Source organism: Epinephelus fuscoguttatus, linkage group LG2 (genome assembly GCF_011397635.1).
Source record: "Epinephelus fuscoguttatus linkage group LG2, E.fuscoguttatus.final_Chr_v1".
Classification (NCBI taxonomy): Eukaryota; Metazoa; Chordata; class Actinopteri; order Perciformes; family Serranidae; genus Epinephelus; species Epinephelus fuscoguttatus.
The window spans coordinates 30625690-30637787 of record NC_064753.1 but is presented as its reverse complement, the minus strand read 5'-3'; the positions used below and the strand labels follow the sequence as shown (position 1 = coordinate 30637787).

General features: G+C 41.7%; 1 protein-coding gene across 2 annotated transcripts in view; it reads right to left on the bottom strand.

The window, feature by feature from the left end:
- Nucleotides 1–12098, bottom strand: part of fam189a1 (family with sequence similarity 189 member A1) — a 151940-nt gene that overhangs the window by 17783 nt on the left and 122059 nt on the right. The window contains exon 4 of one of the 2 annotated variants that reach the window (XM_049564970.1): nt 11247–11411. In XM_049564970.1, the coding sequence (XP_049420927.1) occupies nt 11247–11411 (165 nt within the window). The remainder of the gene's footprint in view (nt 1–11246; nt 11412–12098) is intronic. The other variant, XM_049564980.1, reaches the window with a different exon arrangement.

The window sequence follows — 12098 nt, the reverse complement described above, 5'->3', positions numbered from 1 at the left end:
CTCATGAATGAAGCTCCCCAGTCACCACACAAAGTGTTTTCCAGCCCGTCGCACAGATTATTCACCAGATTCAGGAGGCGCATAATTACCAGTGACATTACAAAACCCCCCACATGTATAAGGCTGCTGATAATCTGCGGAGAGGACAGCCGTCTCCCCCGCTGAGATCTACCAGGTTTGTTGTGTGGTTGCAGGTACCCTGACTTTTTAAAGGAGACGACTTTTCGCCAACCAGATCCTATTACTCACTTCCTCTCCCTTTGAAGTTTGTGATATAAAATGGATCAGCCGCCAGCCCTGCAACTGTTTTTCAAACATGTTTGATATCCAGTAACTAGTTGCCAAAGATCAAGTCTGTGTGAGCTGGATGTTAAAGCAGAGATGATGCCAGTTGGAACCAGCGGAGTTGATGTTGTGCGGTGCCAATTATGAAATGCAACTAATACGTGTTTGCCTTAACGCTTTTGGATTGATTTGATTTGACTTTATTATCAGAATACTTGTGAACTTACTTTGAAATGTGTCTTGTGTCCAAACACGTACACTGTGTCTCATAAATACTCAACACAACATTCAACAGAACGACAATAGGGGATGCAGCGCAAAGAATTTAATCGTTCCCTTTTACATGCAGTGTCTGACCCAGGTGCACTGAGACCTATTTAGAATCCAAACTCTAATTTGACTGTGAATCTTCTCGGTGATTGCAAAAGTTAATATTCTTCAGATATGTCGGAGAGAAGTCTGGAGAACTTGAGGCTGGAGCACAAGTCTGCCTGACATTTTAAACATGGAAAATTACAACCAGTCATTAGAGATTTTACCAGCTTTTAGTTTAGTGAGAATTACAGCAGTTTGATGTTTGGCAGATTAAAGAGCAGAGCTAAGTGATGTAAAATTTCCAAGTGATGCAGCGTTAAAGGTTAATATCACTGTTTTTTGCATATTTTGCCCAATTACACCAAATTATATTCACTTTACATTGCTGCTAACCTTTTCCCAAAGTATGTTGTGGTGTTTTGCAGCAGGGGTGTCAAACATAAGGCCTGCTGGCCAGAGCTGGCCCACCAAAGGGTTCAATCTGGCAACTGGATGACTTTGCACACCTAATACTGATGCACTTCTTAAAGTTTAGAGTTGTGAGATTTTAGGAGCAAGTTAAACAGTAAGTAAATGCTGTTTCAGGGGCTTTTCCACCCTTACCATAGTACAGTATTATGGCCATATTTATAGATATTGAACATTGTGCAAAATATCGTCTGCCAAAAATTGAGCAAGATGATGATGTCAAGCTCAGCTCGCATCCCAGCTACATCAGCTGATCTCAAACAGCCCAGTCAACTGATGGAGCAGCTGACTGATGGAAGGGAGTCAGCTGATAGATCACATGATTCCTTTCTATGTAACCAATTGGCAAATTTCATTCAGGGTGCCCTATTTAAACTGCTCTGGCCTGCCTACTGTTGCTGCTTCCTCTGCAAGCCACTTTGAAATTTGCCTCCACCCCAGCTCCTCCTTTTCATGCTGTGTCTGTCTGACTTATCAATGTCATTTCTGTTTGTCATTGATGCCGTTCAGTTCTGTTCCTGGGGGGTCTTTGCTGCTGCTCTCCCTGTCTCAGGCTTTCCATGTAGGCGCATGGAAGGGCAGGGAGGTGTGCTCTCTCTGCCTAAAGGCTTTCCACATAGGCGCGTGGAGGAGGCTTTCTGCGTAGGCCCGAGGAAAGGCAGAGGGGCCCAGAACAGAGCCATGCCACCAAATATAATACTGCAAACGTAACCAAAGTTTTCTGTTATGAACACGGTCCTGACTGAGCTTTTGATTTGCAACTGGTTTGTAAGGCAGGGGAAATCTTAACCTACTTTCTCAGTAGCTTTCACTTTAGTTTAGTGTGGTAACAGAAGAATGCATTTGTAATGACAGTGAGTAGAAGACTGACTGAATGTGGAAAAACTGAGACATATTGTTGAAATTGCACTTGTAACCCACCTGGCGTGTGTTCCACCAACCCTGCAGGTATGTCTAATGTCTAGGTTCTAAGAGGAGACTGAAAGTAAAATAGAGCAGTAAAGTAGTAAATGAAACACTTTTATTTCTTCCCAAAAAAAAAGAATATCTCACACCAACTGTTAAACTCTTTCAATTCACTGTATTGGTTTCTGTTTCAATGTTTAACGGCTTGTTTCACTTTTATCTGGTATTCACCTTTAAGTTAAACAATAGCTTTAAATGAATTTTTTCCACTTCAATTCACCTTTTTATATTTGTGACAAGGACCCTTAACCTGGTACACAATTGGGCATAACAGAATTTAAACACACATGACCCAAATTCCACCTTGTATCAATTCACAAATAAGTTGTTAAATAAATTGTTGGGACCCAACCAAAATAAAAAAACAAAACAAAAATAAAATATTGAGATCTCAACAAACAAAAATGTGTCAACAGGGTGAGTATGAGTCAGTACTTGGTCACTCGACCCAAGTTTTTCCTTTGTGAGTGCACTTGAGTTTCCTACCACCCTTTATGAGAAAGACTGTCCATCCTGGTTACAGGCGATGAAGGCTGTGTGGTAAATAGAGAAGAGGGGACTGAAGACGATGGGGATGATGACTGGGGATCCAGGGAGCCGGGATGGAGAATGATGAGAGAAAACCAAAAGTGGCGGGATGGAGGCAGCTTAGCAGCTCGATCCAGTCTGTAGAACAGCTCAACAAAAACCAGCCTGCACAAAGGTGCAGGGAAAAAATTAATAATTGTCCTTATCAAAAGTCCACTGGGTGTTGTCTCTTTCTTTTCCCTTTTCTTTTTATCTCTGAGTCACACACAGTATCACACAATCCCTCGTATCACACATCATAACATTACACTCACATGTACTTGAACTTTTACATCATATGCTTAATATAAAGGGCTCACAAAGAATATATTCACACATTTACCACATAACATAAACTGAGTCTGCTAAATTAGCTGAATTAGCTGACCAACAGGCCCAATTAGCATTTTTCACAGTATTTACACATTTCCAAAATAAACACACCGTTTGTAATATCACCATGAGCTTATCAGCTTATCGACTGGTTTTTAGCACAATAAATCTACAGTCGAAGTTATAAACCTTTATCAAGTTATCAAGCAGAATGCAAATTCACCGTGCTAGTTCAATGTGCAAATTCACAGTGTTTGCTAACAGCTAACTCACCGGGATATCCAATAGCCACGTCGCTCGGACAGGTCGGGAACCTCCGCGGCGTCGGACGGCTTCTCTTTCCACGGTCAAAAGACTCTTCTAACGTAGCTTTGCTACTTTCTACTTTAAAGACAAGTAGTTAACTATTGTCTTGTGCTAATAACAGCTCTCTGCTGATGCTGCTAAGCTCAACTCTCCACACTCGTGTCTGTTGTCTTCTTCTGACTAAAACTCGTCAGTCCACCCCTTCCTATCGCTCAGTTACGCCACTCGGCGGCAGCAGTGAGCCACCAAACCTGAAAACATAGATAATCTGATACTAGAATGGCTGTTCAGACTGCTGGGCTACACACTCATTTTTCTTAAAACATCTCAGGTTGTCATTTGTTTTTTAACATTTCTAGAATGTACTTGTCGTCTTCACACCAAAAGAAAGGGGGAAATTTGGAGATACTGTTATCTATAGGTTATTATGCTATGGTTTAACTTGTCTGGCCCACTTGAGATTAAATTGGGCTGTATGCAGCCCATGTACTAAAATGAGTTTGTCCCCCATTTTAGAGTTTTGAATGTGTGTCATTAGGTGTGAAGACTGACATGAATGAAAGAGAAGACTCAACCTTTTTGTTTTTAATATTGTATTTCTTGTTGTATTATTTAGTGCTAAAGGCAAAATATCTGAAAACATGTTCAAGTAAAGTAATGCCACTTCTTTAATTTTGTAGCTGTAGGCTTGAATTAATCTTGTTGCATTTTGAAAATTAACTTGTAGAAACTTAAAACCCACTAAAGAAAATAAAGCCATCGCAGACAGCCAAGACAAGACCAGACAATTATAACATGTCTTTGATCACAATAAAAGAGCCATGATGTTCAATAAAAGCAGTTCACTGTAATGAAACATCCAAACAAGTCATAGGCCCCTCTTTTATCATAGTGAAGTAAATGGAAAACTTTCTGCCCCAAACTAAAACTCAATGTTATGCTTTGAAAAAGTGCTCATGTGGTCATTGATCCCATAAGACCTGTATCAAGACAACTATTACTGCCTCCACACATGAGTGGCACCTGGGAAGTGACACCTGCTGCCTCGTCTGACCACTATAGTGACAGATTGTATCGCACTCTGAGCCTTACAGGGGGCCTAATTGGGTTTTCACATCACTGATACTCAACCGTTGTCTCTTGAACCGTGAACGTCTTGACCAGACACAAACTACACACATGCCTCCACGAGCTGCTTCTTTCTAAAGTATGACAGGCTCACAGTAGCAAAGGGCAGCACCCTGCCTTTCTCCAGCCAACATGGAGTTTCTGCTGATAGTCTCCGCTGACCTCCACTGTCTTTGGCATCCCCAAGCAGCTCTTTACAGCATCTGGCAGAAAACCCAGCACTTCCCTCAAGAAGCCCTGCAGCACTTTCAGGGAGGTCAGTCCAGACTGTTGGCAAAACCCTTCAGAGATTTTCTAACCTCCAATGACAGGAAGTAGCAGATGTTGTAGCTCTGTGATGCCACTTCTCATAAAGTACTAAATGCACAGACTCTGCTGTAAAGGAAAAAGCTTTTCTAATACCTAGAGTCTTGACCTTCCATACAAGCTCATCTCAGAGTTGTAGAGCTTGAATTGTCCAAACATAGAACATGCAAAAATGATCCGTTTTCTTTTCTCTTACAGCCTGGAGCTGGAGTGGATCACACCCTGTCTATCCTCCTACATAAACAGGAGGAAAACAGCTCATCCTAATCAAAAGAAATCCCAATTTATCCTCTGGATTTCTGCCTGAAAGTTATTATTGAAGGCTAATACTCCATCAAAAGCTGATATCCATCCTTTTTGACAAAGGTACACAGCTTAATCAGTCCTACAGGGCTCTGACACACCATCCGGCCTCACAACTAGTGCCAACAAAGACAGCTTGATGATCCTCACATCACCTAAAGTCTTATGTTAAGAGCTTTGAATACACTGCAAAGACTAACAGCTGATCACCAGCTGGCTGCTGACTTGAGAGAAAATACAGGAACTAACTAAAACCATAATACAACAAACAAACATGGAAATTATGTCGGGATTTTATCCTGCTGTCACACAGAATGTGCAATGTGCTGCTCTGTAAAGCTAGAGATCATCATGCAATGGGATCACTCCAGCCACGATCAATGACCCGCACCTAAAGCGGAATTTATACTTGTGTGGTAGTGTGTCTGTGTCACTCTGCAGTTATACCTCTAAAACACTAGTCAGCAGCAGGGTTTCTGTGAAGTGCTGCAAAGTTTAGTTGATTCAAAACACACACTAAACACACATTAAATATGGCTTAATAGCAACAATTTCAAACTCAAGTACACAAATTAGCTTCATTATGATTAGCAGGATTCACAGACAAAGCACTTGTCTTTTGCTTGACACACTTTCCCCACAAATACAACATGCTAACATTATTAGCACAAGCCTATGGCATTTTACATTGTATTAATTAGCCTTGCAGCTAGTGGACATTTCCTTTACTCATATGAAGCCAGGGACGACAGCAACATTTAACAAAGGTAACGTTACAAAATTCAGCTCCATCTCAACTCACAAGGTTCACCGACAAAACAACTGTCCTTTACTACACGTTTTCCAAACAAATACAACATGCTAACATTATTAGCACAAGCCTAAGGCATTTTACATTGTATAAATTAGCCTAGTGACAAGCTGAGATTTCCCCTGCTCATATGAAGCCAGGATAACTCACACACAAGACTTAAAATGTTATTTTTTAGAGGCTTTATTGTCTTCACAATTTATTGTTTCTTATCTGTAAAATAAAAGTTAAAAAAGCTTCGTTTCCACTGAGGAAAATGGTTTCATCTTACAAAAATAGACAGGAGGTCTGCATTGCTGCAATGTGTAGTTACATTTCTGGTGAGGTGTGCGTCAGGTTACGGGGTTGATTCAACGCAGAAGTATATATTCTGCATTAAAATGAATGTGAACCTGGGGTGTAAAGTGGGGGGCAATGGCCCCTTCCCTACTTCCTACGTCCTTGTTTGGACCACACCCATTTTTGAGCTTGGCCTTCACTGTGATCTTAACTACACACATTTTTATAAGCCAGGGGTGTAAAGTAAGGGGGCCAATGACCAGTGCACAGTTTGTTTAACCTAATGTCTAATGATTCAATGATTCAGTGCCATATAAAGATTCTGTATCCTAAGTTTGAGTGGGTATGTTTGCTTGAAAGCTGCTCTGTGCTTTGTCTCGTAGTGGTGCTTCACATTACCACTTCTAATAATCACCACAGTCTCAGTACATATAATGAGACACACTGGTTTTGAAAAAATAAACACGTAAGAGTTTGTCCATTCTTGATTAAAATATCTGTTTTTGCCATCTGCTTTTCTCTCTCTAAAACACACCATGTTAAATTACTTTTTTTACTCTCTTATTTCTCAGACTGCTGCCTCTTGTCGATCTCCTATGTGTGTATCTCACCCACTTGAGTTGCAATGCACAGATTTAATTGGCTGAGTAACATCACGTGAGATGATGGAACACATGCAGCCGGTCTGCTAAACCAGTGCTACAATGCTGCGCTGGTAAAATAGAAACATTCTGTCAAAATCTTATGCTTCTCAATAATTTATAGATAGGTCTGAGTCCAGACAGGACAACATATGAGTCCAGACCTGGGAGATGGCGATGGAGGGTCCCCCCCCTCGTCCAGCCTCAAATTGCCTACTGCCAACGGCTCCTTCCCAACTTCCTACTCTACTACTTTCAGCCCCCTTGCTCACACCACATACATCTCCGAACTCAGCCTTCATTTTCATTTCAACCACACACCTGTAAAGTTTCATGACTGCCTCTGGCACAGTTGTGACGTTATTGCAGTGACAAAATCTGTCACAAACATATAAACACCTGGCAGAGTACTGAAAACCAAACATGGCTTTGCAGTGCTGTGGATGGATGTTGTCAGTATGTGGTCTCAATACTTGAAGATGACGAGGCAGAGGAGAAAAATAAGCAGAAAATGCGATGAATGGGGGAAATGACTGATCCTCGAGGGTAAATTACCAGTAGGATAGTTTTCTCTCGCAGATTCAACAAAATCAATCGTTGATTTGGGACAAGTAGAGCAGACAGCGCCACACACATCACAAAAACTACAGGCAACAGGCGACTAATAGTGAGGCACTCGGGAAGAGGTTTGTACAATGTGTATCCCTGCAGAGAGGGAGTGATGGTTTATTACCGTAAACGTAGCTTTCCCAAGTCGACCTGCACACATTAAGTAAGACAAGAAATATTCATGACAGCTTCATCTGGGCTACTTTTTGTTATGATAATGCATCTGCTGTGCAGATGTGAGACGGTGCATTTCTGTGATTTCCCTTGTGACCACAATGTACATAATGACATAATAAATTCTGCCAGGCAAAGAAACGTAATAACACCTCTAAAAGAAGGTGTTTAACATGCCTGCTCACCAGATATTTAACCTCTGGAAGATACCTTGCCTTGAGCCAAACAGGTTAGTGAGGTACACGGCAAGGTTACACATCCGCCCCCTCACAGGAAATCACAAATTATCTCAATACTCCCACTGATGATTTACGGCCCCGGGCGGTGTAAGTTTAAAAAATGGGATGGAAATTAAAGGTGTCTGCAAAGAGTGAATGGCACATTTTAGCATGGATAGTGTTGAGTGCTTTTTAAAAACAAAACTTTAAAACAAAGAGGAGCTGCGGGTGGTTTAATACTCAGTGTACCTGCTGTGATAATCCTGTGCTCCGGATATGCTATGTAATTTAGTGATGGAGGAACTATATGGCAGCTGCATCATGAGTTCATTAGGATCAGCGACAGCCTAACAGCCTATCTGAAATGGCCGAGGACTCTTGGGACTCGGCTATGACAGCTTCGTCTTAGACATAATTCAACACATCTGACCACTTTGGCACTTAATAAAGGTTTACGGCACCAATTCCCATATCTGTTTTAATGAGCTATGATCAAAATGACAAATGTGCTTGATCTTTCCTCTTTTCATATGCATGCTTCATCCTATGAAGTCTTTTATTTGGTTATCAATGTTTTATAATCAATCAGGGTCATAAAATGAATGGATATGATTGTCATTATCCAATAAAGGCACAGTAGCACATACTGTATATCATTCCTGCAGACACTCTGAGTCAAGATAATCTACCGAGATCATGCACTCGCAAACTACAGCCAGCCCAGGCCGGATACACACTGCATACTAAGAGGTCTGCCTCTTGGGGAAAGACAAATGCTGTTGCCATTCTCCACTTCCTGCCCAATTAATCTGCGACTGAACGCTTTCAGTGCTTTTTATTTTACGTTGTTCGGCTGTTCTCACATGGGATACATTCCACAGTGAGAGGGGGAACTTGGAGACATCGGTTTAGACTCAAAGATTTCAGCAATTGAAAGACAATTATTTTTGAATGACTACTGACTTTTACTCAAGTTGATGATAACATCTGATAAGAGAAATAACAAGAGTGCTGTGGTAGAGTCTGCAGCCATGTTAGCAGCTCTGTGAGGCAGTGCTTTAAGATATATGTCAGCATCATGTTGGCAGCAGGTATAATGTTTACCTTGTTAACCTTTGTTTAGTGTGTGTATATATGTTATGTTTCATCCCTATATTTTAACTTCTGCGCCATTTTATTCCTTTTTACATATCATATATCAGGAGATAGAGCGGGCTGTCACTCATCGGAAGACCTGCAGTTTAATCCCCAGCTCCTCCAGTCCATATGTTGAAGTATCCCCAGGCAAGATACTGAACCCCAAATTGCTCCCGGTGGCTGTGCCATCAGGGTGTGAGTGTGAGTGATTGTTAAACTGAGCAGGCAGCACCTTGTGTGGCAGCCTCAGCTACCAGTGAATGGGTGAATGTGACAAGTAGTGTAAAAGTGCTTTGAGTGGTGACTAGAAAGTCTCTATACAAGTTCATATCCAATTACCATGTGATTTTGAGATTACACCACGTTTGTGTTTCATGCGGCTCAGTCACATGAGATAAGCGAGGTCTGTATTTAACTCGAATTTACTGACATTATCCCCCAGATATGATGTCAAGGCTCTGCGTAAAGATAACAATATGACCCCAAATCACAGAGATGCCAGTTTGCACAGGACTAATACTATCATATGAAGTATAATTTGCTATGGAATTTATGCTTGACAAATTATGGACAAGGCAAATTTGCATGGAGTTAAGATGACAGATGACCCTTGCAATTACTACAGATTACTGGTCCCCATGTAGCACTAGTCTCAGGCAAACAGGGATTAACGTTGTTTTACTTGCATGATTTTCTTGTTATACTCAGTGCTGGGCAAGTTACTCTCACAGTGTTGGGGGTATCATGGTACAAAAGTAATGCGTTACATTTGCATATTATGTTTTAGCAGTAACAAAGTAATTTAACACATTGCTAGTCTCTATATACAGACTCTACATTCAGTGAATGTAGAGTCTGTAGGCAAACCCCGGAGATCTTGCCTCCGGAAGAAGAGCGGAAGAGCCCTGGTTTCCTGTTGTAGGCTGTTTGTAGTCCGCGTGATATTGACCAATCACGTTTGAGCCAGCTGCAGTTGTTGCCAGGTTAAACGGTCCGTGCGGTGAACTAACGAGGCAGAACATAATTGGCGTCACTGCAAACTCTGAATCCATCTCAATGGTTCAGCATATTTACTTATATATAAACGGAAGTCGGAAACGGAAATTCGCCTCCTCCGCCCAAATCAAACCGGAATGCCAAAAAATCAGGGGGCTGCCCCCAGAGGCTGTATCGCTGTCTGGCGAAAGTCAGATGCCGAATACAGCCGATGGGTTCTGAGAATGACATGTTGCCAACAGGATTTCAGTTAACGTTATTACCAGCGCCACCCCTCTATAATGTAGCGACATGAAGTGACATGACAACACACAACAACCCTCAGGGAACATTTTTTCTGGTGGTGCACTGGCAAAATTGGTGTGGTGTAGATCATTGTGGTTGAATGAAAAATTAAAACAATAGACAGTTTATTTCGGGTGGTAGCGTGTTATGTGACTTTGTAAATGTAATAACATTACCTGAAATCCTGTTGGAAACGCAATATATTACTTTCTTACTGCTAAAACATAATATATTCCTCTAACATGCTACCCCCCAACACTGTTTACACAATGAGCATTATTAGAAGCAGCCTGAGATCTAGGTTCTTAAACAACAACAACAAAAAAAAACAGACCTCGGAATCAGGTGAAATTCATCCTTAAGGGAACATGAATGTCTGGACCAAATTTTACGGCAATCTACCCGACAAAAACACAGGTCAGCCTCATAGTGATGCCAGAGGGAAAGTCTAGGGACAAGCATTGTCAGCAGACTTCATCATCTCGGGACTTTGATTGTCTACAAAATTTCAGCTGACTGGCACTGCCATCCCCTAGGGCAGTGCCAGAAAATGGAGAACTAAAATCATGAATGGTAATATCTGCAGAAGAAATTAAGTAGTTTGAGCATTTGTCTCCACACATCTATACTTCCATCTCTGGATTGCAAAAAAAAAACAAATAAATAAACACACAGAATTCAATTTTGCAAATCAGATTTACACAATTTGGTTTGCTGTTTGAATAAAACTGATTTCCTGGAGATGTCTCTCAGTCTGGCTTCTCAAGTGGATTTCAAACAGTCACATGCAATTGTGACATGACAGAGTTTGGTTAAAGCCAAAGGCTGCATGAATCAACATTAACCGTTTTCGATGATGCAAAAGAAAATATCACGCAGCGATGAAAACTTGCTATGATGTAAAAAGCACAAGGATACATCGGCACTGATTCTTTGATCTAGAAAACCCAAACAGTACATATAGCACACTGTGTCCGTATTAAAAGGATTCTACAAGTTACCTCAACTTACCTGCAGTCTGAACACAGTCTGACTTATATATAATGTGTTTTTCACACTTGAAAACATCATCAGCTCTCACCATCAGCACAACACAAACACACGTTGACGCCTGCCCACCTTGAGTCGTAGGCGTATGGTGTTGCAGTCCCTCAGTGGATTCAGTTTCAGCGTCTCTCCCAGGTTGTTGCAGCTCGAACTCTGCTGCTGCAGCTCGCAGCACACACACACTCCATCGCTGTCAAACTTGAGCTGGGGGGGAGGAGGGGAGAACACACATCCACACTCATGCATGCACGCCACATACACAAAAACACACACACAGACACACACACAAACGCGCAAACACACACACACACAGACAGATGCACTGATCAGACCTGAGCTTGGTGTTCTGATGTGTTGTTGTTAAATTTAATTTGGTGGAGGATACACTCGATTTGAAGTGTATTTTTAGGAGAACACAGTCAAACAGAGAGACTAAACACATGTACAGAATTTATTGTGACCGCGCTGCACGTGGCTGATCAGAAGTGTGCAACAAAAGAAGAGTGGCTGTGAAATATGTGCAGCTACCCAGGGAGGGATGGAGGTAGAGCATACCTCTGCTATGTGTCCCAGATTGAGAGAAAGCAGGACATGAACCCAACAAGTATGGGTTAATTACATTGGGGAGAGGAGATGAGGAACGTTAGCATTTCAGTCACGACAGGGGGAGGGTCTCTGGGGGGCCACATAAAGCAGTGAAGTTGGTCTACGTGGCTGGTCCCACTTTTGTAAGGAGAAAAGCTGCTTCTGAAGTGGAAGCGGTCGGGTTAGTGGGTTGGTTGCTGGATGAATCACAAGGGGCGTCTTCAGTCATGAAAAAGATAGAAGACCTTGGCGCTGTAAATTCAGCTTAAAAAATCAGCTTAGCATCTCATTATGAAAATGTGAAGACTGAGTGTTCTGTGTCCAACTACTTCTGATCAC